Below are 26,549 nucleotides of genomic sequence, written 5' to 3' on the forward strand. Positions count from 1 at the left end.
CTGACGTCCTGCCCCATGATGTTCGTTTTCTTGAGGCTGATGGTTAGGCCAAATCCGTTGCAGGCAGCCGCAAACCTGTCGATGAGTCTCTGCAGACACTCTTCAGTGTGAGATGTTAAAGCAGCATCGTCAGCAAAGAGGAGTTCCCTGATGAGGACTTTCCGTACTTTGGACTTCGCTTTTAGACGGGCAAGGTTGAACAACCTGCCCCCTGATCTTGTGTGGAGGAAAATTCCTTCTTCTGAAGACTTGAACGCATGTGAGAGTAGAAGGGAGAAGAAGATCTCAAACAGTGTCGGTACGAGAACACAGTCCTGTTTCACACCACTCAGGATAGGAAAGGGCTCTGATGAGGCGCCACTATGCTGAATTGTGCCTTTCACATTGTCATGGAATGAGGTGATGATACTTAGTAGCTTTGGTGGGCATCCAATCTTTTCTAGTAGTCTGAAGAGACCACGTCTGCTGACGAGGTCAAAGGCTTTGGTGAGATCAATGAAAGCAACGTAGAGGGGCATCTGTTGTTCTCGGCATTTTTCCTGTAGCTGGCAAAGGGAGAACAACATGTCAATGGTGGATCTCTCTGCTCGAAAGCCACACTGTGCCTCAGGGTAGACACGCTCAGCCAGCTTCTGGAGTCTATTTAAAGCGACTCGAGCGAAGACTTTCCCCACTATGCTGAGCAGGGAGATTCCACGGTAGTTGTTGCAGTCACCGCGGTCACCTTTGTTTTTATAGAGGGTGATGATATTGGCATCGCGCATGTCCTGGGGTACTGCTCCCTCTTCCCAGCACAGGCAAAGCAGTTCATGTGGTGCTGAGAGTATAGCAGGCTTGGCACTCTTGATTATTTCAGGGGTAATGCTGTCCTTCCCAGGGGCTTTTCCACTGGCTAGAGAATCAATGGCATCACTAAGTTCCGATTTGGTTGGCTGTATGTCCAGCTCATCCATGACTGGCAGAGACTGGGCTGCATTGAGGGCGGTCTCAGTGACAACATTTTCCCTGGAGTACAGTTCTAGGTAGTGCTCAACCCAGCGGTCCATCTGTTTGCGTTGGTCAGTGATTGTGTCCTGATTTAGATTTGAGGGGGGCGATCTTCTTGATGGTTGGCCCAAAAGCTCTCTTCATGCCATCATACATTCCTCTGATGTTTCCGGTGTCTGAGGCCAGCTGAATATGACTGCATAGGTGTTGCCAGTAGTCGTTTGCGCAGCACCTGGCTGTTCTTTGTGCAGTGCTTCTGGCTGCTTTAAGTGCTACGGATGTTAACTCGCTGGTGGCTTTCTTGTAGTTCAGCAGTGCGATGTGCTTAGCAGCTATGACAGGTTCCAGCTCTTCAAAGTGAGATTGAAACCAGTCTGCATTCCGCTTCACACGTTTGCCATAGGTGGTCATTGCTGAGTCATAGATGGTGTCTCTGATGTGGGCCCACATGGTCTCTGCATCCCCTGCAGGAGTGTTTTGAAGGGCTTTTTCAAGTGAATTTAGAAACTTACGTAAGAGCTGTGGGTGAGAAATTCTGTTAGTGTTGGTGCGCGGGCGGCCCTTCTGCTTGGAGTGATGTAGCTTCTTTGGTTTGAGTCTAACTTTGCTGCACACTAGGGAGTGGTCGGTGTCACAGTCCGCACTGTGGAAGCTGCGTGTGATTTGAACACTGTTTAAGGCGGCTCGCCTTGTGACAATGAGGTCCAGCTGGTGCCAACGACGCGATCTTGGGTGCCTCCAAGAAACCTGGTGACAGGGTTTAGTGTGAAAGAATGAGTTGGTGATGCAGAGGTTGTGATAGGTACACAACGCAAGCAGTCTCTGCCCGTTCTCATTCATCCTTCCAATGTCATAGCGCCCAAGGCAGGAGGGCCATGAGTCATGGTCGGCCCCAACCCTGGCATTAACGTACCCCAGCAGGAATAGGTGTTCGGTATTAGGAATGCTACTAATGATATTATGGAGTTCTTCGTAGAACTGGTCTTTAACTTCAGGTGGGGAGCAGAGTGTTGGAGCATAGATGCTGAGTAGGTGTACTGGACCAGAGGTGGTGAGCAGTCGGATGGACAGTCTACATTCCGAGCCATTTGAAGATGGCTCAATCATGCTGAGCAAGGAGTTTCTGATGGCGAAGCCCACTCCATGCTGTCTTGGTTCTTCAGGATCCCTGCCCTGCCAGAAGGTGGTGTAGTCTTGCTCTGCTAGAGAGCCACTCGCGGGGAGGCGAGTCTCCTGAAGTGCTGCAATGTCCACATTGAATCTACTGAGCTCGTTGTTAATGATGGCGGTCTTCCGAGAATCGTTGATTTGTGTAAGGTCTTCCGACAGGCCAGGACACATAGTTCTGACGTTCCAGCTTGCAAAGCGAAGGGCTGGTACCTTCTTTCCTTTTTTCATGTTGTTTGGTGTGGTGTATCAGTCCACCTTTCGGGCAATGACCCTGAGTTCCAAGCACCCATTGAAGCAGGTAGACTGTGGCGGGACAGAACCTTATTGACCGGGGGCTGCCCGGTTTGAGGCGGGCGGTAGCTGTCCAGTGAGATGCGATGACCTCTCCCACCGACAAAGGCAACCCGTGGCGCCCAGTTTCTACGCCAATTTAACTGGACTTATAACCCGTAACTGCTGCCTTCCATGTTGTTTCAGTCGCTGTGAGGCGACTATGGAGTGACCTCTCCATGGCGCATGTCTGGGGGATGTTTGGAGGTTGTGAGTTGCCCAAGCATCAAAATACCCCTCTCGACCTTCCTGGTGGGGTCCAAAGGAGTGCAGAGCACGACGTTTGGCACCGGTATGGCTGCAGGAAATGCTGGAAACATGCCAAAAGTGACACATGACCGCCTACGGGGTTCCGCTCCGGATTATCTGTTAGGGTTTACTCCCTTAGCCTTGGTCTCTCCCGAGACGCCCACAAGGCAGTGGGGTTGTTAGGGCCCCTGCTCAGGGATAGGTGGATGCTGGTGGGAGGAGGTGGGGGTAAGGGGGTGGGGGGTGGTTGTGAGGGGGAGGGGTGTGGGGGGAGGGGGTGGAGGGAAGGGGGTGCGAGGGGGGCTGCAGAGGGGTAGGGGAGGGGGTGCAGAGGAAACAGGTGCGAAGGGGGAGCTGGGAAGGGGTATCTAGGGTTTTACGATGGTGTCACCCACATATAGAGCCTCGGTCTTGTCGGCTGCCAGACCTTTGAAGATGTTTGAGATCAGGATTGGCATCTTGGTTTCCCTGCCTCCCTTGATGCTGATCCCCAGGCCCCCGACTTCGTGCTTGATGACCCTGACGCTTCATTTCTTGCTGATGGTCTCGGGGATTTGTTCCAGGAGCTCGGTGTAGGCATTGCGGATCCCGGTGGCTTTCGGACTTAGGGATCCGAGCTGAGGACTCTGCGAGCCGGCTCCGTTGGTGAGACCATTCCAGGCGGCGGGGTCCCCGGGCTGCTCGCAGCTCAGAATGAGATTCTCCTAGTTCAGAGTGGCCAGCACACGGTGCCAGCTGTCCCTGACTAAAACTTCCAGCAGCTCATTTCTCTGCAGCCTGCTGACTAACGCCACCTTTGTCGTCACAGTAAGTCATCCGGTACTGGATAGTGGATAAGCATGTTAAATTCCAGAAAACTTGTTGTGGAAGGATGATACTGGAGCCTATCTTTACTCAGTTTCACATTTATTGTACAGAGTAAAAAGGATTACAAACATGCAGCTCCTCACTCAAAAAAACCTCCACCAGTCTCAGTAAGTGTCTCCTTATAAGTGTTCAAGTAAGACCCCAATTAATACCCTAAACCTACATATAATTAAACAATTGATACACAATTAACAAAGCAGTCTAATAGTTTAGCAACAGTGGAGGAGTCGAGAGAGGTGGTAGTGCGGTTCAGCTGGGTGAGATCGGTGTACATGTGAAAACTAACACTGTGTTTTCAAATGATGTTGCCGAGGGGCAGCATGTAGATGAGAAATAGGAATGGGCCAAGGATAGATCCTTGGAGGACACCAGAGGTAACAGTGCAGGAGCAGGAAGAGAAGCCATTGCAAGTGATTCTCTGGCTACAAATAGATAGATAAGAATGGAACCGGGTGAGAGCAGTCCCACCCAGCTGGACGACAGTGGAGAGGTGTTGGAGGAGGATGGTGTGGTCAACCGTGTCAAAGGCTGCAGACAGGTCAAGAAGGAAGAGGAGGGAAAACTTACCTTTGTCACAGTTTACATAGTACGTCATTTGTGACTTTGATAAGAGTAGTGGGCAAAAAAGAAAGCTCAACTGTTGGGAGACTGTCAGGACCCCTCGAACCCTCTGCTGGTTTTTAGAGGTGTCACTGCACTGAGAGATGTAGGAAGGTGTGCCCAGGAACTATCCTCCTTCCAGTTTCATTTCTAGAGCAACACTGTGTCCACACCAATTGCAGCTCCAGCTATACAGGATAGCCCCAGATATCCCAGGGCATTGCACCAGGCTTGGAGATCTGGTGTGTTGAACCTTCTCTCCCTTTTCCAGGCACTGCAAAGAGGAAAATTGGACACGCAGGGTTGTATTGGTGAATTTTTTATTCATTTTTGCTTTTGTTCTCAGTGTCAGCAGTGGCTTATTGAGTAGTACTCTCTCTCTCGCTTCTGAGTCAGGGGCCATGTTCAAAGTCCATTCCACAGACCTGAGTCCATAATCTATGCTGACACTCCCAGTGCCACTATTGAGGGAGTGCTACACAGTTGGGTTTGCATCTTTCAGGTGAGATGTTGAACCGAGGCTCTGTCTGCTCTCTCAGGTGGAAATAAAAGTTCCCACAGCCACTATTTCAAAGAAGAGCAGGGGAGATTCCCCAGCACGCTGGCTAATATATATTCCTTAACCAGCATCACATAAACAGATTAACTGATCATTATCTGATTGCTATTTGTGGGAGCTTGCTGTGCGCAAATTGGATGTCATGTTTCCTATATTACACTTCAAAAAATTACTCCATTGGCTGTAAAGTGCTTTGGGATGCCCTGAAGTGGTGGTAAGGCTCTATAGAAATGGGAGTTCTCTTTCTTTCTGTAAAGAGAAGCCTCAAGTATCTCAGGATATTGTAGCAGACTTGGAAAGCTGGCACATCGAGTCTCCTCTCCTTACCCCAGGCACTTCAAAGGTTTGATTAGTCATTTTGTCACTCCTTTTTCCTTTTCATTCTCCCAGTGTGTGACTGTGACCAGCGAGGCATCGAGACAAGCCAGTGTGATCGAGTGACTGGGCATTGTGTGTGCCGCCAAGGCGTTTCAGGGGTGCGTTGCGACAAGTGCGCTCGTGGGTTCTCAGGACAGTTCCCAGACTGCCACCCTTGCCACCAGTGTTTTGGAGACTGGGATCGTATCGTGCAGGACTTGGCGGCGCAGACCAGACGTCTGATGGAGCGAGCGGGTGAAATTCGGCTAACTGGAGTCAGTGGCTTGTACGAGGGTAACTTCCGTGGCCTGGAAGAGAAGTTGTTGCAGGCTCAGAGGATCGTAAATGCACGAAATGCAACCGCTGTAGCAGTGGCAGAGCTCATGAACCTGATAAGTCATATCCGGTGAGTGATTCTCTGCACGGTGTGACGTAAATATTCCTCATATCTCGAGCGATTTTGAATCAAAACGACGAGAAAAGGTTCCAAATGTTTGGTGGGTCCTCTATGGAACATTCAAAGTTCCAATAATTTTTGGGTAATTAATTCAAATATCCAGACTATACAATAACGGAGGATAACTCTTTTAATGATAAAGAAGGTATGGGGAGTGAGTGTGGGATTAGACTGGGTGGAATATTACAAAAGTGTATGGGGAGTGAGCAGGAGAATGAGATTAGTGTATTCCAAAATGCATTCAATAATGTGCCACACAAAAGGTTAATAGGCAAGATAAGGGCTCAAGCATGATTAGAGAATTGGTTCCTAAGAGATTGTTTCTGCTGGTCGGGGAATCTAGAACGCGGGGGCACAGTCTCAGGATAAAGGGCCGATCATTCAGGACTGAGATGAGGAGAAATTACTAAACTCAACGGGTTCTGAATCTTTGGAACTCTCTACCACAGAGAGGTGTGGATTCTCCATCATTGAATACATTAAGGCTGGGATAGATAGATTTTTGATTTCACAGGGAATCACGGGATATGGGGAGTGGGCAGGAAAGTGGAACTGAAGCCCAAGATCAGCCATGATCATATTGAATGACAAAACAGCTCGATGGGCCAAATGGTCTGCTCCTGCTCCTATTTCTTGTGTTCTTGTGTTAACGGACAGGAAGCAGAGAATGGGCATAAACGGGGCATTTTCAAGTTGGCAGGCAGTGAATAGTGAAGTGCCACAAGGATCAGTGCTGGGGCCTCAGCTATTTACAATCTATATTAATGACTTAGATGAAGAGACAGAGAGTAATGTATCCAAGTTTGCTGATGATACAAAGCTCGGTGGAAAGATGAGCTGTGGGGAGGACACAGAGAGGCTACAAAAAGATATATTCAGGTTAAGTGAGTGGACAACAAGATGGCAGATGGAATATAATGTAGGAAAGTGTGAAGTTATTCACTTTGGTCATAAGAATAGAAAAGCAGAATATTTTTTAAACGGTGTGAAACTTGTAAGTGTTGATGTTCAAAGAGACTTGGATGTGCTTGTACAAGGAACACAGAAAGTTAGCATGCAGATACAGCAAGCAGTTAGGAAGGCAAATGGCATGTTGGCCTTTATTGCAAGGGGATTAGAGTACAGGAATAATGAAGTATTGCTACAATTGAACAGGGTTTTGGTGAGACCATATCTGGAATACTGTGTGTGGCTTTGGTCTCCACAGTAAAGAAAGGATATACTTGCATTGGAGGTGATACAGCGAAGGTTCACTAAATTGGTCCCTGGGATGAGGGGGTTGCCCTATGATGAGAGGCTGAGTAAATTGGGCTGATATTCTCTGCAGTTTAGAAGAATGAGAGACGATCTAATTGAAATATACAAGATTCTAAAGGGGCTGGATAGGGTAGACACAGAGATTGTTTCCGCCGGTCGGGGAATCTAAAACATGGGGGCACAGTCTCAGGATAAGGGGCCGATCATAACATGGGACTGAGATGAAGAGAAATTACTTCACTCAAAAGGTTGTGAATCTTTCGAATTCTCTACCACAGACGGTTGTGGATGCTCCATCTTTTAATACATTTAAGGCTGGAATAGACAGATTTTTGGTCTCTCCGGGAATCAAAGGACATGGGGAGCGGTTGAGAAAGTGGAGTTGAAGCCTAAGATCAACCACGATCGTATTAAATGGTGGAGCAGGCTCAATGGGCCATCTGGTCTACTCCTGCCCCTATTTCTTGTATTCTCATGGAGTGATACAGCACTGAAACAGGCCCTTCGGCCCACCAAGTCTGTGCCGACCAACAACCACCCATTTATACTAATCCTACATTAATCCCATATTCCTACCACATCTCGACCATTCTCCTACCACCTACCTACACTAGGGGCAATTTACAATGGCCAATTTATCTATCAACCTGCAAGTCTTTGGCTGTGGGAGAAAACCAGAGCACCCAGCGGAAACCCACACGGTCACAGGGAGAACTAGCAAACTCCACACAGGCAGTACCCAGAACCGAACCCGGGTCACTGGAGCTGTGAGGCTGCGGTGCTAACCACTGCACCACTATGCCGCCCTTCTGAGTGGGATATTAACAGGCCTGGGGAGTGAGTAGGAGAGTGGGATTAGACTGGGTGGGATATTAAAGGATATGGGGAGTGATCAGGAGTATGAGATTTGACTGGGTTAGGATAGTAAAGGGTGTGGGGAGAGTGGGATTTAACTGGGTTGGGATAACCAACCTTTGCTAATCTGAGACTGAAAGCCAAGTTTTGTTGTTTTTCTGCAGAGACAAAATTAGTGGGACCACGGACATCTTGAATGGACTTGAAGACGTTCTAACTGCAGTGCAAAACCAGAACAGTGGTGCCAGTGTCGAATTGAGTAACCTAGAACGTGAAGCAAGAGCTCTGAACTTCTCCACCAAGGACCTGGCCAGACAACTTGACATTCTGAAACATTCCAACTTCCTCGGTACACTCTTGTCTCGCTTCCCCACTTGAGGGCATGGGTAGTTTAACTGTGCTGGTTCATTGATGGCTGAGTGACTCGATGCAGCCATGTATGGTGTGGTACTAAACTAGAAAAGGAAGGTTCTCAGGTTCGAGCCCAGGTCTGAGGGATGATCTGATTGAGGTACCTATAATGTGAAAACGATTCAATAGGGTAGATAGAGAGAAACTATTTCCTCTGGTGGTAGAATTCAGAACGAGGGATTTTAATCTTAAAATTGCCACCAGGCTGTTCAGGAGGGAAATCAGGAAACATATTTTCATCCAAAGGGAAGTAAAAACCTGGCAATCATTCCGCCTGAAGGCTGTGAACAGATGGAGCTTTCAAGACTAGGACTGATAGATTTTTGTTGGGTAAGTGTATCAGTGAAAATGGAGGACAGGTGGGTAAATGGAGTTGAGGTACAGATCAGCCAGGATCTAACTGAAAAGCAGAACAGGCTCGAGGGGCACAATATTTCATTCATGTTCCTATGGCCTGAGCTGAGTTAAAATAATCTTATCTGGGTCACTTGCAGGAGCACAATTGGTTTCACCAACCCTGAAAAATCATCCAAAGTTCCCACTCCTGACTGGTATCCAGTGACCCTCTAACGGAATGTGTGTAACATAAATTTTATGATGTGAGTCCATAACTCTCAGGAACTTGGTTGACACTGCCCCATACTCACGTCACTCACCACCAACAGAGATTTTCATCGATGCACCTTATCCTCTTCAAAATAATTAATTGGCTGACCACCCAATGGTCTTCCCAACCCGAATCAAGTTCCGCCTTCACCAATCAGGGCCTGGTACCTGGAGTTCTCTTCCTAAACCTCTCCATCTTGCTTCCTCACTGCCACGTTCTGAAGACTTTGTGCGTCTTATTACTTTAAAGGCAGTTTACAAATCTAAGCTGCTGTTGCTGACTCACTGTCCTACCCAAATCTCCTGAAACACTATTTTGAAAGTATATCTGGTTGCCAGTCTGCTCTAGTGGTTCTTTGGGTTTTGGATGTTTGAGGTATTACACAGGATTTATAGCACAGAAACAGGACATTCAGCCCAACTGCTTTGTGCCAGTGTTTATGCTCCACATGATCCTCCTTCCATCTAACCCTATTAACATACCCTTCTAATCTTTCTGCCTCATGTACTTATCTAATTTCCCCTTAAAGGTTTCTATGCAATTCGTCCTAACCACTCCATATGATAGCGAGTTCCATATTCCCACTTTTCAATGGGTAAACTGGTTTCTCCTGAATTGCCTACTATATCTATTAGTGACTATCTTATATTTATGAATCCCCCAAAAATGGAAGCATCTTCTCTACATCTACCGATCAAACTCTTTCATAATTTTGAACACCTAAATTAGGTCATCCCTTTGCCTTCTCTTTTCTAGAGAAAAGAAACCCAGCTTTTCCTGATAGTCATAACCTCTTAAGTTCCGGGATCATTATCCTTGTAAATCTTTCTTGCACCTTCTCCAGTTCCTTTTGTAAAATGGAGACTGCAACTGTGCATAGTACTCAGTGTGATTCTGTTTACGTTTAACGTAACTTCCCTGCTTTTCAATTCTATTCCTTTAGAAATGAACCCCAGTACATGGTTTAAATTCTTTATGGCCTTGTTAACTTAGGTTGCTACGTTTAATGATTTATAGAAGTGTACACCTAAATCCCTTTGTTTCTGTATCTCATTTAAGCCTTGTACTGATGCCTGGTCAATTCAGAGTGATATTGTTTCCTCTCACCAGGTGCTTATGACAGTATACGAAACTCTTACGATCAGTCGTGCCAGGCAGAGAGGACGGTAAATGGTTCTACTGTGACCTTTCCCAATATTGTCAGTGCATCTGCTGGCACCCGTCGCAAGACAGAGGCCTTGATGAGAACGAGAAAGGATGATTTCAATCGGAAGAATGCCGCCAACAGGCGTGCTCTCAATGACTTGGCTGCCAAAGTACAAACATTAAACCTGAAAAACATTAATGAAAAGGTTTGTTAGGATTTGTTCTCCGCATCGTGCACTGACCCACAGAGTTGCTATTGATGGAAGTCTTGAAATGGAATTTAATATTTTCAATGCTCCTTGTTATCTTTCAGGACTTTTGGTTTCTCAATCTCAGTTTTGAGTTGTGAGAAGTTGCTGGCCTGAGGTGCACAGTTGGTCAATGGTTAGCATCACAGCTCCTGTGACCCAGGTTCAGTTCTGGGTACTGCCTGTGTGGAGGTTGCAAGTTCTCCCTGTGACCATGTGGGTTTCCACTGGGTACTCTGGTTTCCTCCCACAGCCAAAGACTTGCAGGTTGATAGGTAAATTGGCCATTGTAAATTGCTCCTAGAATAGGGAGGAGAATTGAGGAAATATGGGATTAATGTAGGATTAGTATAAATGGGTGGTTGATGGCCGGCACAAACTCAGTGGGTTGAAGGGCCTGTTTCAGTGCTGTATCTCTCTATAAAGCCAGGAATCCACTGGTGGGATAGAAGGTCAGCGAAGAGCAGGCTAGGGCTTCCCAAAGAAAAACAAGAAATGCTGGAAATACTCAGCAGATCTGGTAGCATCTGTGGAGACAGAAGCAGAGTTAACGTTTCAGGTCAGTGACCCTTCATCAGAACTCCTTATCAGTGATAGGCAACATGGTTTTGTGCAGGGAAGGTCATGTACCAACTTAATAGAATTCTTTGAGGAAGTGACAAAGTTGATTGATGAGGGAAAGGCTGTAGATGTCGTATACATGGACTTCAGTAAGGCGTTTGATAAGGTTCCCCATGGTAGGCTGATGGAGAAAGTGAAGGCGCATGGGGTCCAGGGTGTACTAGCTAGATGGATAAAGAACTGGCTGGGCAACAGGAGACAGAGAGTAGCAGTGGAAGGGAGTTTCTCAAAATGGAGACGTGTGACCAGTGGTGTTCCACAGGGATCCGTGCTGGGACCACTGTTGTTTGTGATATACATAAATGATTTGGAGGAAAGTATAGGTGGTCTGATTAGCAAGTTTGCAGACGACATTAAGATTGGTGGAGTAGCAGATAGTGAAGGGGACTGTCAGAGAATACAGCAGAATATAAATAGATTGGAGAGTTGGGCAGAGAAATGGCAGATGGAGTTCAATCAGGGCAAATGCGAGGTGATGCATTTTGGAAGATCCAATTCAAGAGTGAACTATACAGTAAATGGAAAAGTCCTGGGGAAAATTGATGTGCAGAGAGATTTGGGTGTTCAGGTCCATTGTTCCCTGAAGGTGGCAACGCAGGTCAATAGAGTGGTCAAGAAGGCATACGGCATGCTTTCCTTCATCGGACGGGGTATTGAGTACAAGAGTTGGCAGGTCATGTTACAGTTGTATAAGACTTTGTTTCGGCCACATTTGGAATACTGCGTGCAGTTCTGGTCGCCACATTACCAAAAGGATGTGGATGCTTTGGAGAGGGTGCAGAGGAGGTTCACCAGGATGTTGCCTGGTATGGAGGGCGCTAGCTATGAAGAGATTTTGAGTAGATTAGGATTATTTTTATTAGAAAGACGGAGGTTGAGGGGGGACCTGATTGAGGTGTGCAAAATCATGAAAGGTATAGACAGGGTGGATAGCAAGAAGCTTTTTCCCAGAATGGGGGATTCAATTACTAGGGGTCACGAGTTCAAAGTGAAAGGGGAAAAGTTTAGAGGAGATATGCATGGAAAGTTCTTTACGCAGAGGGTGGTGGGTGCCTGGAACGCATTGCCAGTGGAGGTGGTAGACGCGGGCACGATAGCGTCTTTTAAGATGTATCTAGACAGTTACATGAATGGGCAGGAAGTAAAGAGATACAGACCCTTAGAAAATAGGCGACAGGTTTAGATAGACGATTTGGTTCAGCGTAGGCTTGGAGGGCCGAAGGGCCTGTTCCTGTGCTGTAATTTTCTTTTGTTCGAGATGCTGCCAGACTTGCTGAGTATTTCCAGCATTTCTTGTTTTTATTTCAGATTTCCAGCATCTGCAGTATTTTGCTTTTATTTTAGGGCTGCCCAAGTTTGATTTAGGAGCAACTCTATTTTTATTCTAGTAGATGTGGGTGTTGCGGTTCAGATCAGTATATGTTACCCATCACGAGTTGCCCCTTTGAGAATGTGTTAGTGGGCCTTCATCTTGAAACACTGCAGTCCTTAGAGTCATAGAGACCTTTATGGCACAGGAGGAGGCCATGTCAGCTCTCTATCCTTGTGGTTAAGGTGCTTCCTTAGTGCTGCTAGGTAGGCAGTTTCAGGATCTTCAACCAGCGACTATCTAGGAATGGCCTATATATGTCCAAATCGGGATGGTGTTGCCATGCACCTGTTGTCCTTGTCCTTCTAGGTGGTGGAGGTTGTGGGTTAGGGAATATTCCCCTTCCCCTTCTATACTCTATAGGCTGCAAGAGGCAATTGCATTGCCAGGGCTGGGGGAACGGTTGAGGGTATGTAGAGGTGAAATGGTTTCAAAGACAGATAAATGTATAGAGTTAAACCAGCAGTAAGTTAGCTCACAACCCCACCTGCCCTGATTCGGGTGGCTGTGGGTATTTTTAGAGAAACTTCCAAGCGTGCAATTCTGGTCGCCACACTACCAGAAGGACTTGCAGGCTTTGGAGAGGGTACAGAAGAGGTTTACCAGGATGTTGCCTGGTCTGGAGGGCATTAGCTATGAGGAGAGGTTGGATAAACTCGGATTGTTTTCACTGGAACGACGGAGGTGGAGGGGCGACATGATAGAGGTTTACAAAGTTATGAGTGGCATGGACAGAGTGGATAGTCAGAAGCTTTTTCCCAGGGTGGAAGAGTCAGTTACTAGAGGACATAGGTTTAAGGTGAGAGGGGCAAAGTTTAGAGGGGATGTGCGAGGCAAGTTCTTTACACAGAGGGTGGTGAGTGCCTGGAACTTGCTGCCGGGGGAGGTGGTGGAAGCAGGTACCATAGAGACGTTTAAGAGGCATCTTGACAAATACATGAATAGGAAGGGAATAGAGGGATACGGTCCCCGGAAGTGCAGAAGGTTTTAGTTTAGGCAGGCATCAAGATTAGGCAGGCTTGGAGGGCCGAATGGCCTGTTCCTGTGCTGTACTGTTCTTTGTTCTGTTTGTGAAGAAGACACTGAGACTAGGATGCTTTGATGGTGACTGTTTATTGCTTGTCACAGAACTCATTTCTCCACTCCTAACAACACCCAGCCAGTTCTGGCTGGCTCTTTATATATACATTTGAGTACAATTAGCTAATCAACACCCAACACCTGTTCACCTTATTATTTTCAACCAGTAGGTATTTAACATCCATTAACAGAACTTATTAGACAATAACAGGTATGGTTCTTGGCTATGATCGAGTACCTGTGCAATGTACTCACATTCATTTTCAGAATTCTTATAAAATTGATGCTAATTGTACATTTCAGGTGTGCGGGGCTCCTGGAGATTTACCTTGCGTCGACAGCCCATGTGGTGGGGCTGGATGTTATGAAGATGATGGCACCAGGCACTGTGGAGGTCTAAACTGTAATGGTGCAGTTGCAGTGGCCGACACTTCTCTTGATCGAGCCCGACAATCAGAAGAGGAGCTCCAGAGAGCAATGAATGAGGTGGAGGAACTGTTCCAGAAGGTGGGTAGTGAGAGGATCAGCAAACCTTGTCTGTCGCTTTCTTTTGATTTTACTAATATGAAGTTTCACCAGAGAGAGTTTTTTAAATTCATTTGTGGAGTGTGAGTGTGACCGGCAGGCCGGCATTTATTGCCCATCTCTAATTGCCCTTGAGAAGGTGATGGTGAGCCAGTTTCTTGAACCGCTGCTGTCTCTGTGGTGTTGATACACCCAAAGTGCTATTAGGGAGGGAGTTCCATGATTTTTACCCAGCGACAATGAAGGAACGGCGATATAGTTCCAAGTCAGGATGGTGTGTGGTTTCGAGGGATCTTGCAGGTGGTGTTGTTCCCATGTGTCAGTTGCCCTTGTCCTTCTAAGTGGTAGAGGTCACGGGTTTGGAAGGTGCTGTTGAAGGAGCCTTGGAGAGTTGCTGCAGTGCATCTTGTAGATGGTCCCTTGGCTTGGTGGTAATGGTAGAGTGGGGGATATGTTGAGCCATGAGGTTACAGATTGTGTTTGAATACAATTTTGCTGCTGCTGATGGCCCACAGCACCTCATGGATGCCTAGTTTAGTTTGAGCTGCTAGACCTCGGCCAGCTCGGTCAGTAGTGGTGCTATCGAGCCATTCTTGGTGATGAACATTGAAGTCCCCCACCCAGAGAACATTCTGTGCCCTTGCCACCCTCAGTGCTTCTTCCAGGTTGTGTTCAACATGGAGAAGTACTGATTCATTAGCTGAGGGAGAACAGCAAGAGAATTCATTGCCGATGTTTGCACTGATACCATGAGACTTCATGGGGTCTGGACTCAATGTGGAGGACTCCCAGGCCATTCCGTCCCGATTGTTTACCGCTGTGCTGCCATCTCTGGTGGGTCTGCCCTGATGGTGGGACTAAACATACCCAGGGATGGTGATAGAAGAGTCTGGAAAATTTGGCTGTTGCTTGACTAATCTGTGGGACAGCTCTGCCAATTTTGGCACAAGCCCCCAGATGTTAGTGATGGGGATTTTGCAGGGTCGATTTGGCAAGGTGTGCTTTTGTCATTTCCAGTGCCTCGGTCGATGCCAGGTGGTTCATCTAGTTTTATTCTTGATAATCTTTTCTGTTGCTTTTTTGACACAACTGAGTGGCTTGCTAGGCCATTTCAGAAGCCAGTTAAGAGTCAACGACATTGCTGTGGGTCTGGAATCACATGTGGCCCAGGGATCGGCAACGTGTCCGTACACGGACACCAGTGTCGGTGGTAAAAATGTTGAGGTCTGTGCCTGGTAATTTCAGGAAAGAGAAATTTCCCATTGGCTTGTTATTTCGACCGGTCAGTTTTTTTAAAAGAGCGCAGCCGTCAGTTTCAGTTTCACAGCTGACAGGTGCTGAACGTGGGAACAGCGCTTCCAAGTCGGACAAGTTCAGAGTTTTCCGGTAGGCTTTTAAAACAAAATCGGAACCCGACCGCTCCCACTCTCTGTAACTGTCAGAGAGAGGGGTAGAGGGTGGGGTGACAGCTGGAGGGTGGGGTGACAGGGAGAGGGAGGGGGGGAGAGAGAGGGAGGCAGAGGGAGAGAGAGAGGGAAGGAGGGGGAGTGGGAGGGAGAGAGGGAATGGGAGGGAGACAGAGAGGGGGCAGAGGGAGAGAGAGATGGAGGAGAGGGGGAGAGAGAGGGGCAGAGAGAGAGAAAGGGTGCAGAGGGAGAGGCCAGAGAGAGAGAGAGCAGAGAGAGAGGAGAGAGAGGGTGGGGGAGCCAAGAGAAAGAGTGAGAGAGGAGTGGGGAGTGAGAGAGGGGGCAGTGACAGAGTGAGGGGGCAGAGAGAGAGAGGGGAGAAAGGGGAGCGGAGAGAGGGAGTGGAAAATAGAGAGGGGGCAGAGGGAGATAGAGAGGGCAGAGAAAGGGAGAGGGGAGAGAAAGAGGAAGGTGGAGAGAGAGAGGGAGGTGGAGGGAGGGGGGGGAGAGAGAGGGGGCGGGTGTGGAGAGAAAGGGGAAGGGAGAGGGAGTGGGAGAGAGGGGAGCAGAGGGAGAGAGAGGGGGGGGACAGAGAGGGTGGAGAGAGAGAGAGAGAGAGAGAAGGGGAAAGAGAGAGGGGGAGAGAGAGCAGAGAGAAAGGGGGCAGAGAGAGGGAGAGGGGGCAGAGAGAGGGGTCAGAGAGAGAGAGAGAGGGCAGAGCGAGAGGGCAGGGGGCAGAGAGAGAGAGAGGAGGTGACGACATTGGGGGGGGACGGGACGACACAGAGAGGGAGGGTGAGAGAGAGAGAGAGAGACACAGATAGACAGGCATAGAGAGAGAAGTGGGAGAGAGAGCGATGACAGTGGACAGCTATCCGGAATACTCCACATCGCTACAACTAGTGTGCAGGCAAACATTGATTACTTGTGCAAGCAAAGAAATGCCAGGTGTCTCACTAAATCTGTGACCAACATAGTGACAAGAAAGTGAGTCAATAAATTAGTCTTCTCATTTAAAGTTTCTTCACAAAAATGCACCTTTGTTGTTGTTTTGATTCTTAGTAAAATATATTTTTAACGCCTTTATCTTTCTGAAATTGTCTCGCCAGCCTCCTATGTAAGACAGAAATTGTAATGTGGCCCCCCATGCGAAAATGTTGGGCACCCCTGTTTCAAGCCTTTAACCTTGTGTTTTAAAATAACCTAGGAGCAAAAGTAATTGCAAAAACATTCACATTGGCATTCCATGCTATTTTGCTTGCTAGCTAGCTATTACAGTTGTGCTGCTCTCCATTGATATTTGTATGCTTAGCTACTTTATTTATAGGGAGAAATGTGTTTTAAATTGGACTGTATTTCAATGGCATTAGATTGGATATATACTTCATATACAGATTACTCACCCCCCTCCCCCCCACCGTGTCGGTGGCTGAGTCAATAACTTTGTCAAATGTCTGTGGTGCAACATGTTTGTGCCGATCCCTGATGTGGCCAGGCCAGATCAGGATGGCAGATTTCCTTCACTGAAGGAGATTAGTGAACCAGATGGGCTTTTTACAAATATCCAGTAGTTTCATGGCCACCATTACTGAGACTAGCTTTTTATTCCAGATTTATTAACTAATTGAATTTAAATTCCCCCAGCTGCCGTGGTGGGATGTGAACTCACATCCCCAGAGAATTAGTCCAGGCCTCTGCCGCACTAGTCCAGTAACATTATCGCTATGCTACCATGCACATTATCTGGACACAAGCCTCTCTGATATCCAAGAAAGCACAATGCTTTCAAATACCAGTAAATGGCAATGGAAGCAAAGATGTTGTGGCTGGTTCTTTCCTTCTGCCTCTGTGGAGTACCTTGGAATGTTTTTATACATTTGGAACATTTTATGAAAGCAGGTTGTGGTGTCTATCGAGTTATTATGTAAATACAGGGAAGAAATCCAGTTTGTGTTGCTTTCAGTATTGGGGGCATAGCGATGAGATCAGGCGGTGGGATGACCTACGCCCAATCCACGCGGGTGTTAGAGCCACTACTAAATTCATCATGTCCATTTTCTTAATTGTCCCTGACCGCCACCCAAAACAGGCTTTAGGCCCCTTGCATATATAAATGAGGTGCCTCTGTTGGTGAGAGATTTGACCTGACATTCATCTTCCTCAAACAGGGGGGGGTGGGTGGGTCCTGGTGGGGAGAGACATGACAGGTTCCAGCAGCTCACCCAGATAATGATAATGAGGCCAGAGGACCAATTTTGTGTTGGCCTCAGCCCTCTGATGAAGGGCCACTGACCTGAAACGTTAACTCTGTTTCTCTCTCCACAGATGCTGCCTGACCTGCTGAGTATTTCCAGCATGTTATGTTTTTATCACTATCAGAGTGCCATTGTTTATGGACCCGAAAACTATACCCAATTTCCAGCCCACAGGTTGATTGCTGTTGGTCATTGGTTTATTTATTTTCAGTACAGACACAACAGGCTGAATGGCCTCCTTCTCTTCTGTATCATTCCATGATTCTCATTCATTTGTTTTGTATTTGCAGGTTGCTCTGGCTAAGGTAAAGGCAAATGAAGCGAAGCAGAAAGCTCAAGTGACTCTGGACAAAGCAAATGATGCCAAAGATCGGATTAATCGCTCAAACAAAGAGCTGCGTGACCTCATAAAGCAGATCCGAGATTTCCTTACACGTAAGGGTAGAACAATAAATGGTCACAGTTATAATCTACCATTTTCAAAATGTGAAGTAGATTTATACCAACACACAGTGCTGTAGGGAGCTACACTGAAATGCAGTCTCTCAACACAGGACAAGTTAATCTTTAGAGTGGCAACTGATCCAAGACTGGCTTCACTCATGTACGACAGGGAACGGAACCTGCCACCCTTGCCTAGTCTGGCGTACATGTGACACCAGTCCAAACTACTACTACTTTATGGTTCAATGCCCTCAGGGCGATTAGGGATGGCTTGCTAGTGTTGCTCACACCTCAAGAACAAACAAAAAATAAATTTGGGATTATCGCCAGTAATGTAAGAACATAAAGTAATACCTTGTGATTTTTTTACCCATCTCCGTACAGAGGAGGGTGCAGACCCTGACAGCATTGAGATGGTGGCCAGTCGAGTTCTGGAGCTCTCGATCCCTGCTTCCCCTCAACAAATCCGCCACCTTGCAGAGGAGATCAAAGACAAGGTCAATAGCTTGTCTAATGTGGACACTATCTTGGATCAGACTGCCGATGACATAAGGAAAGCAGAACAACTCCTTCAGGATGCAAGAAGGGCAAGGTACATTCATAGCAGTAACAGCCTCTGTCACGTGTGGTGCATCCACTTGTCTCAGAACAACTTAGGAAAAACAACTGCAATTTTACCGAAATTGGTTTCTAATTCCTATCCCTGTCTTGGAACCCCACACCCTGTCCCAGAGTGGGATAGTGCAAGGTTCTGCCCTCAATTTCTTTCCCTATCACACCCCCTCCCATATACACACACTCACATACACATACACACATACTGTGGTGAGAATGACTGCCCTTAACCTCAAGGCAGTATTTGACCAAGTGTGATAACAATGAGTCCTAGTAAAATTGAAGTCAATGGGAATCAGGGGAAAAAGTCTCCACTGGTTGGAGTCATACCTAATTCAAAAGATGGTTGTGCATGTTGGAGGCCGGTCATCTCAGTCCCGGGACATTGAGGCAGGAGTTCCTCCAGGCAATTTCCTAGGCCCAGTAATTGTTAGCTACTTTATTAGTGACCTTCCCTCCATCATAAGGTCCATCATTGTGTTCAATTCAATTCGCAACTCCTCAAATAATGAAACAGTCTGTGCCCACATGCAGCAAGACCTGGACAACATTCAGGCTTAGGCTGATAAGTGACAAGTAACATTCATACCACACAATGACCATCTCCAACAAGAGAGAATCTAACCACCTCCTATGACATTCAGTGGCATTACCATCATCAAATTCCCCTCCATCCAACATTCTGAGGGGGGGTGTCGCCATTGGCTAGAAACTTAACTGGACCAGCCATATAAATACTGTGGCTACAAGAGCAGATCAAAGGCTGGGTACTCAGGAGTGAGTAACTCACCTCCTGACTCCCCAAAGCTTTTCCACCACCTAAAAGGCACAAGTCAGGAGTGTAATGGAATAGTTTCCACTTGCCTGGATGAATGCAGCTCCAACAGCACTCAAGAAGCCCCATCCAGGACAAAGCAGTCTGCAACCCATCCACCATCTTGAACATTCATTCCCTCTACCACTGGTGCACCGTGTCAGCAGTGTGTACCATCTACAAGATGCACTGCAGCAACTCGCCACGATTTCTTCGATAGCACCTCCCAAACCTGCGACCTCCACCACCTAGAAGAACAAGGACAGCAGGTGCACAGGAATACCACCACCCACAAGTTCTTCTCTAAGTTACACATATTCCTGATTTGGAAATATATTGTCATTCCTTCTCTGTCGCTGCATTAAAATCCTGGAACTTACTACCTCACAGCACTGTGAGTGTACCTTCACCACACAGACTGCAGTGCTTGAAGAAGCTGGCCTGCCTTCTTAAGGCCAATCAGCAATGGGGAATAAATACTATCCTTGCCAGCGATGCCCATATCCTGTGAATGAAAACAAAACTCTTCACTCTCCAAACACACACTCTCATATATATTCAAACAAACTCTCATTCACACACACCAACTCATTCAATCACACACACGATCACACTCACTCACACATTCTCTGCCTAATTGTCTCACTTTCACATATACTGGGCTGGATTTTACCGAGCCCCCAACGTCAGGCTCCAGGGTGGTGGGGGGGGGGGGGGGGTGGGGGAAGGGGGCCGGAAGATGGTTCCAGCAGAGACTGCCATGGAGGCCAAAGCCGGAAGGGCCCAGCCCGATCCTTCCAGCAGCGGTGAGGCACTGTGATGGCCCGCACGCTGCTGGGCGATGGGAATTGAATCTAAATATTTAAATCAAGGAGATGAATAAATTTAAATAGACTTACCAGCAATCGTCTGGGCCCGCCGTGATCTTTGGAGCAGTGGCTGGCACTCCCACGCCTTCAATTCCTGTCTGGGGAAAGCCGGCATGACACTGGTGGGGAGGGGGGGAGGAGTTAAGCTTTTTACTGAGTGGCGGGAGGAACGGGGTCAAATAAGTATAATCCGTGTAGGGGATGGTGGGAAAGGGTGAACTTTCATACAGTCTGGTGGGGGGGAGGGGAAGGTCAGAATTCAAAGGTAAATGTTTTGCAGTGGTGGGGGTGGGGGGAATGGGCAAATACTTACTGTAATTTTTATTGGCGGGGGTGGGAAAGGGGCGTTACAATTTTATTTGTTAAATTTTGGGGGGATATCTCTTTAAAGATTTAAATATGCCGGCAGGGCTGCCTGCCCGTTAAAAATGGCACTAGCACCTGCACACAGGCAGCTGACGCCATTGCTGACCCCGCCCCCCTCTTCGTGATTGGGGAGGGGGCAGGCTGCCCCGGCTAGTTAAATGAGACGCCGTGCAGGAGATTGCGGTGACTCTGTGGCTTTTTGAGCCCGCCGCTTAAAATCCAGCCCACTTTCTCCGTACTTTGTTGGAATGCAGGCGCCGGTCACTGATTTGATAAACAGCTGGACCTCAGCTTTGTTCATTTGCCAGGAACCATACATGTGTTTTTATTTCTCTTCAACTGTGAAGGAGTCGTGCAGAAAATGTGAAGAACACAGCCGAGGCAGTGAAGCAAGCTCTGGAGGAAGCTGGCCGAGCTCAGCATGCTGCACAAAGTGCAATCACACGTGCAAAGGGAGACATAGAAGAGACTGATCAGACACTGAATGGGGTAAGGAAGGAATGCTCAATGATGGGATCTTTTCCCAATGATTTTCTCCCTTCTTTACTCCTTTGAGTTGCGGCACGAAACATAGAAACAGGAGGAGGCTATTTATCCCTTCAAGCCTGTTACATCATTTACATATGTTTGCTCCATATCCCTTGATACAGTTATCCAATAAAAATCTACTGATCTTGGTCTTTAAATTTTCAGTTGACACCCCCCGCATCCTGCCCAACCCCCAGCACCTGAAACCTTTTGAGGAGAGAGTTCCACATTTCCACTACCCATTTCCACTACGGTTAGCCTCACAGCTCCAGCGACCCGGGTTCAATTCCGGGTACTGCCTGTGTGGAGTTTGCAAGTTCTCCCTGTGTCTGCGTGGGTTTCCTCCGGGTGCTCCGGTTTCCTCCCACAGCCAAAGACTTGCAGGTTGATAGGTTAATTGGCCATTATAAATTGCCCCTAGTTTGGGTAGGTGGTAGGGAAATATAGGGACAGGTGGGGATGTGGTAGGATAGAATTAGTGTAGGATTAGTATAAATGGGTGGTTGATGGTCGGCACAGACTCGGTGGGCCGAAGGGCCTGTTTCAGTGCTGTATCTCTAAACTAAACCATTGTGTGATAAAGTGCATCCTGATTTCACTCCTAACTGTTATTTTAAGACTGTCTGCTTGTTGCACTGTACCCCTCTTAATCCAAGCCTTATATTTCTAATAATTTGACAATACAAATCTTTTAGCGCTGCTGGTATAGTGGCTGCCCTCGTCTACCACCTTGTTGCTCCATTAATTGATTCATTGCTTGTTGTGTCTGCTGCTCCATTAATTGATTCATTTATGACACCGACTTAGCTGTGCCATAATGTTCAACAGTATCCTTTTTTGTGTCAGCTGATGAGATAAGGAACATTATGACCTATGTGGCCTGGGTCCCAGTGATCGTAAGTGCTCTGCCCCTCTCTATTTTCACAGATACGGAGTGAAACAGTGAGTGCAGAGAGAGAGTTGATGAGAGCCATGGACCGACTGGTGCAGCTGGACAGCAAAATCGATGCACTGAAAATGAAACGAGCCAACAACAGCCTGGTGGCATCGCGGGCAGAAGAAACCGCTGCAATGGCTCGGGATAAAGCCAACGAGGCTAAACAGGTACAACCGAAGAGAATAAAACTCTCAAATAAATGAAAAATACTGCAGATGCTGGAAATCTGAAATAAAAACATAAAGTGCTGGAAATATTCAGCAAGTCTGGCAGCATCTGTGAAGAGAGAAACAGAGTTAACATTTCAGGTCTGCGACCGTTCACCAAAACTCCGAAACAGGCATGAGATGGAGGGACGGTAATAAGGAAAACTATGGTTGCGGAAAGAGCAGAAGAGTGGGATTAACTGGATTGCTCTTTCCAAGAGCCAACATAGGTATAATGAATGGAATAGTCTCTTTCTGTTCAGTATGATTCTATGACCTGGTCAAGAGAGCAGGTTAAAACTAGCTTGTTAGAACAGAGTGGGATGTCAGCCAGTGAGTACCAGATAATTTTAAAATTACCCCTAATAACTGATATGCTCTGCATTTTCAGCATCTTGTTTCTTTTCTTATTGAAAGAAACTTGCACTGAGACTGATTGCTCAGTGCATCGATCAACTTTGCCCACAAATCCTGCCAGAGTACTATCCCAGACATTAAAGTCCTATATTGGAAATGTGATGGGCCATCACTTTGGGAAAGAGAAGAGCACTTGAGCTGAAACTGATTTGTACTTTCTATTCATTGTGGTGTTAAAGCTGATTGGGTGTAGATTGTGACTTTGTGTGATAGTGTAAAACAGCCGATAGCAAATCAGCAGCCTGTTTTACATCTCTCCCCATTGACTTCAACGGAAATGAAAATGAGGAGAGATGTGAGGAGAGCTGGTGTCTCGCTGTCACCTGTTTCACACTAGCACACAAAGACAATTCAGTCTGTATATCTGATATGGGACAGAGGAAGTGTTTGGCCATGATGCTTCAACCACCATAAGTGTGGGCAGACTTGATAGACCTTCCTCTTCCTGCCCATCAAGTTCAAATATATCATGTAATGATATATTCTTTTGCTTCCAGATGTTGGACGGCCAGCTGTCAGACAAATATAAAATTGTGCATGGTCTTATAGACCGAAAGAGCGGCACGGTTTTCGATGCTAAACACAAAGCGGAGAGCCTTCGGGATGAAGCCAGGCAGCTTCTGAGAGATGCACAAGACAAGCTGGAGAGATTGAATGGTGAGATGCTGCTACGTAGCACAAGTGAAATTTTCAAAGCCAGATTTGCCAAGATGTGTAGGATTAGTATAAATGGGTGGTTGTTGGTCGGCACAGACTCGGTGGGCCGAAGGGCCTGTTTCAGTGCTGTATCTCTCTATGACTCTATGACATTCCTTGTATAAATTTAACTTCTAAGAAAAGCATTCTGCTGTGAAATTTGTGGTGGATTTTAACAAAAAAGTTGAGATTTTTGGGCAGTTTCAGGCAGAGAATGTAAAAAGAAAGACTTGCATTTCTGTGGCACCTTTCATAGCCTCAGGGTGTCCCCAAGCACTTTACAACCAATGAAATACTTTTGAAGTGTAGGCACTGTTATAATGTAGGAAATTCAGCAACCAATTTATGCAAAGTAAGTTTCCACAGCCATCAAGGAGATAGATGAGCAGATATTCTATTTTTAGTGATGTTGATTGAGAGCTAAGTATTACATTTTAACAGAAAACATCAATTATGGAATTTTGTATTCAGTTCTGGGCACCACTCTTTAGGAAAGATGTGAAAGCATTGGAGAGAGTACATTAGTGATTCACGAGAATGGTTCCAGGGACGAGGGACTTCAGTTATGTGGATAGGTTGGAGAAGTTGGGACTGTTTTCTTTGGAGAAGAGAATATTGAGAAGAGATTTCATGGAGGTATTCAAAATCATGAGGGGTCTGGACAGGGTAGGTAGGGAAAAACTGTTCCCGTTGGTGGAGGGATCGAGAACAAGAAGGCAAAAGAAGCAATGGCGACATGAGGAAAATCTTTTTCACACAGCAAGTGGTTAGTATCTGGAATGCACTGTCTGACAGTGTGATGGAGGCAGGTTCAATCGAGGCATTCTAGGGGGAATTGGATTGTTATCTGAAAAGGAAAAACATGCAGGGCTACAGGGAGGAGGCTGGGGAGTGGCACTAGGCAAACTGCTCTTTCAGAGATCTGGCACAGACACAATGGGCCGAATAGCCCATAATTAGTTTTTAAGGCAGAGGTAGATAGATTCTTGAGAAGCAAGGGGGTGAAAGGTTATTGAGGGTGGGCGGGAATGTGGCGTTGAGGTTACAATCAGATCAGCCATGATCTTGTTGAATGGCGGAGCAGCTCGAGGGGCCAAGTGGCCTACTCCTGCTCCTAATTTGTATGAATGTCCTCCTTCTGTGCTGTAACAATTCTGTGATTCTGAATTTGATCTAATCTCTCTTCGTGATTTTCCTCAAGCAACAAGTTTGTTTTGGTCAACTCACCCGTATTGTTCATTAATCAATCAGCCTGAGGGGATTTTTAATCCCAAGCATCCGATGGTATTGTTAGAGATGACACCATGTCCCACAGGAGTACCACTGTAACACCTGTCTGTTGAAGATCTTTCTATTCAATCTTCACTTTGGCATAGTCAGGCAGATTCCTGGAGGCTGCCTTGCCACACATTGAAGGACAAGACTGCAATCTATGAGCGGTGATGTTAATTGCAGCCTTTTCTGAGATTGCTCTGTTGGTAGCATTCTCACCACTGAGTCAGAAGGTTGAGAGTTCAAGTCCTAATCCAGGATATCAGCACGGAATTAGAATAGTACTCCAGTGCAGTATTGAGGCAGTGCTACATTGTTAGAGGTGCTGCCTTTCATATTGGCCAGGACACTGGGGAGAACACCACTGTGTAATGCTGTGTAATCATTTCTGTCACATCTGAGACGGCAGACTGGGTCTCGGTTTAATGTCTCACCTGAAAGACGGCAACTCAGACAGTGTGGCGCTCCCTCATTACTGGCACTGGGATTGTTGGCCCGGATTAAGTGTCTCAAATCTCTGGAGTGGGGTTTGATAAACTAACTTGGCAGGGGGATAGGCACCAAGATGTAGCATTAGAAAGGAGAAACAAGGTACATGAAGGATTGGGAGCAACAGATATCACTGGAGTAAGAGATAGTATTCGGTGGGGCCAGAGTAAGGAAATGCAATAAGGTTTAAATCAGGTTTACTGCACATGTGTGTAAATGCACGAAGCATGGTAAATAAGGTTGGTGAGCTGCAGGCGCAAATAGCCACATGGAATGTGATGTCGAGGTGATAATGGAGACCTGGTGCATAAAAGGACTGGACTGGGTACTAAATATTCCTGGAAGATAGGGAAGGAAAGAAAGGAGGAGGGGTGGCACTATTGTTTAAGGAGAATATTACAGTGCTGGAAAGACAATATGTTCTGGAGGAATCAAGGACAGAATCTATTTGGTTAGAGTTAAGAAACATTCAAGGTGCCATCACACTACTGGGTGTAATCTATAGGCCACCAACTGGTGGGTAAGATGTAGAGAAGCAAATCTGCAGGGAAATTACAGAGAGGTACAAAAACATAGAGTAGTGATAATGGGAGACTTTAATTATCCTAATATAGATTTGGATAGTAATAGTGTAAAAGCCAGAGAAGGGTAAGTGTTTCTGAAATACATTCAGGAGAACTTTATCGATCAGTATGTTTTCAGCTCAACGAAGAAGAATGCATTACTGGATCTGGTTCTGGGTAATGAGGTGGGTCAAGTAGTCTAGTGTTCAGTAGGGGAACATTTAGGGGATTGTGATCATAGTATCATAAGATTTAGGTTCTTTATGGAAAAGGACAAAGAGCAATCTAGAGTAAAAGTACTTAACTGAGGGAGGGCTGATTTCAGAGGGATGAGAATGGTCTATCCTGGGTAAATTGGAGTCAAAGATTGGCAGGCAAAACTGTCTTTAAAGAGGAAATGGTTCAGGTACAGTTGAGGTACATTCCCACAAGGGGGAAAGGAAGGGCAAGCAAAGCCAGAGCTCCCTGGATGATGAAATAGATAAAGTGTAAGATGAAGCAGAAAAAAAGAGCATATGACAGATGTCAGGTGGATAATACAAATGAGAACCAGGCTGAATATAGAAAGCCAGAGGGGAAATGAAAAAGAAAATAAGAGAAGCAAAGAGAGAGTGTGAGAAGAGACTAGCAGCTAATATAATAAAAGGGAATCCAAAAGTCTTCTGCAGATGTACAAATAGTAAAAGGGTAGTAAGAGGAGGGCTGGGGCTGATTAAGGACCAAAAAGGAGACATATACATGGAGGCAGAGGGCATGGTTGAGGTACTAAATGACTACTTTGCATATGTTTTTACCAAGGAAGAAGATGCTGTCAAAGTCATAGTGAAAGATGAGGTAGTTGAGATACTGGATAGGCTAAAATTGATGAAGAGTAGGTATTAGAAAGGCTGGCTATGCTTTAAAGTTGATAAGTCACCAGGACCAGATGGGATGCATCTGAGGATGTTGAGAGAAGTAAGGGTGGGAATTGCGGAGGC

At 46.5% G+C, this 26,549-nt stretch overlaps 1 protein-coding gene across 1 annotated transcript in view; it reads left to right on the forward strand.

The window, feature by feature from the left end:
* LOC137380299 (laminin subunit beta-2-like) overlaps window positions 1-26,549 on the forward strand; it is a 283,335-nt gene that overhangs the window by 248,104 nt on the left and 8,682 nt on the right. Inside the window, exons 24-32 of the mRNA XM_068052207.1 lie at window positions 5,153-5,525; window positions 7,853-8,037; window positions 9,817-10,058; window positions 13,474-13,677; window positions 17,647-17,791; window positions 18,185-18,392; window positions 20,812-20,953; window positions 21,920-22,096; window positions 23,050-23,209. Of these exons, the coding sequence (XP_067908308.1) occupies window positions 5,153-5,525; window positions 7,853-8,037; window positions 9,817-10,058; window positions 13,474-13,677; window positions 17,647-17,791; window positions 18,185-18,392; window positions 20,812-20,953; window positions 21,920-22,096; window positions 23,050-23,209 (1,836 nt within the window). The remainder of the gene's footprint in view (window positions 1-5,152; window positions 5,526-7,852; window positions 8,038-9,816; window positions 10,059-13,473; window positions 13,678-17,646; window positions 17,792-18,184; window positions 18,393-20,811; window positions 20,954-21,919; window positions 22,097-23,049; window positions 23,210-26,549) is intronic.

The sequence above is a fragment of the Heterodontus francisci genome, chromosome 19 (assembly GCF_036365525.1).
Source record: "Heterodontus francisci isolate sHetFra1 chromosome 19, sHetFra1.hap1, whole genome shotgun sequence".
NCBI classification, from domain to species: domain Eukaryota; kingdom Metazoa; phylum Chordata; class Chondrichthyes; order Heterodontiformes; family Heterodontidae; genus Heterodontus; species Heterodontus francisci.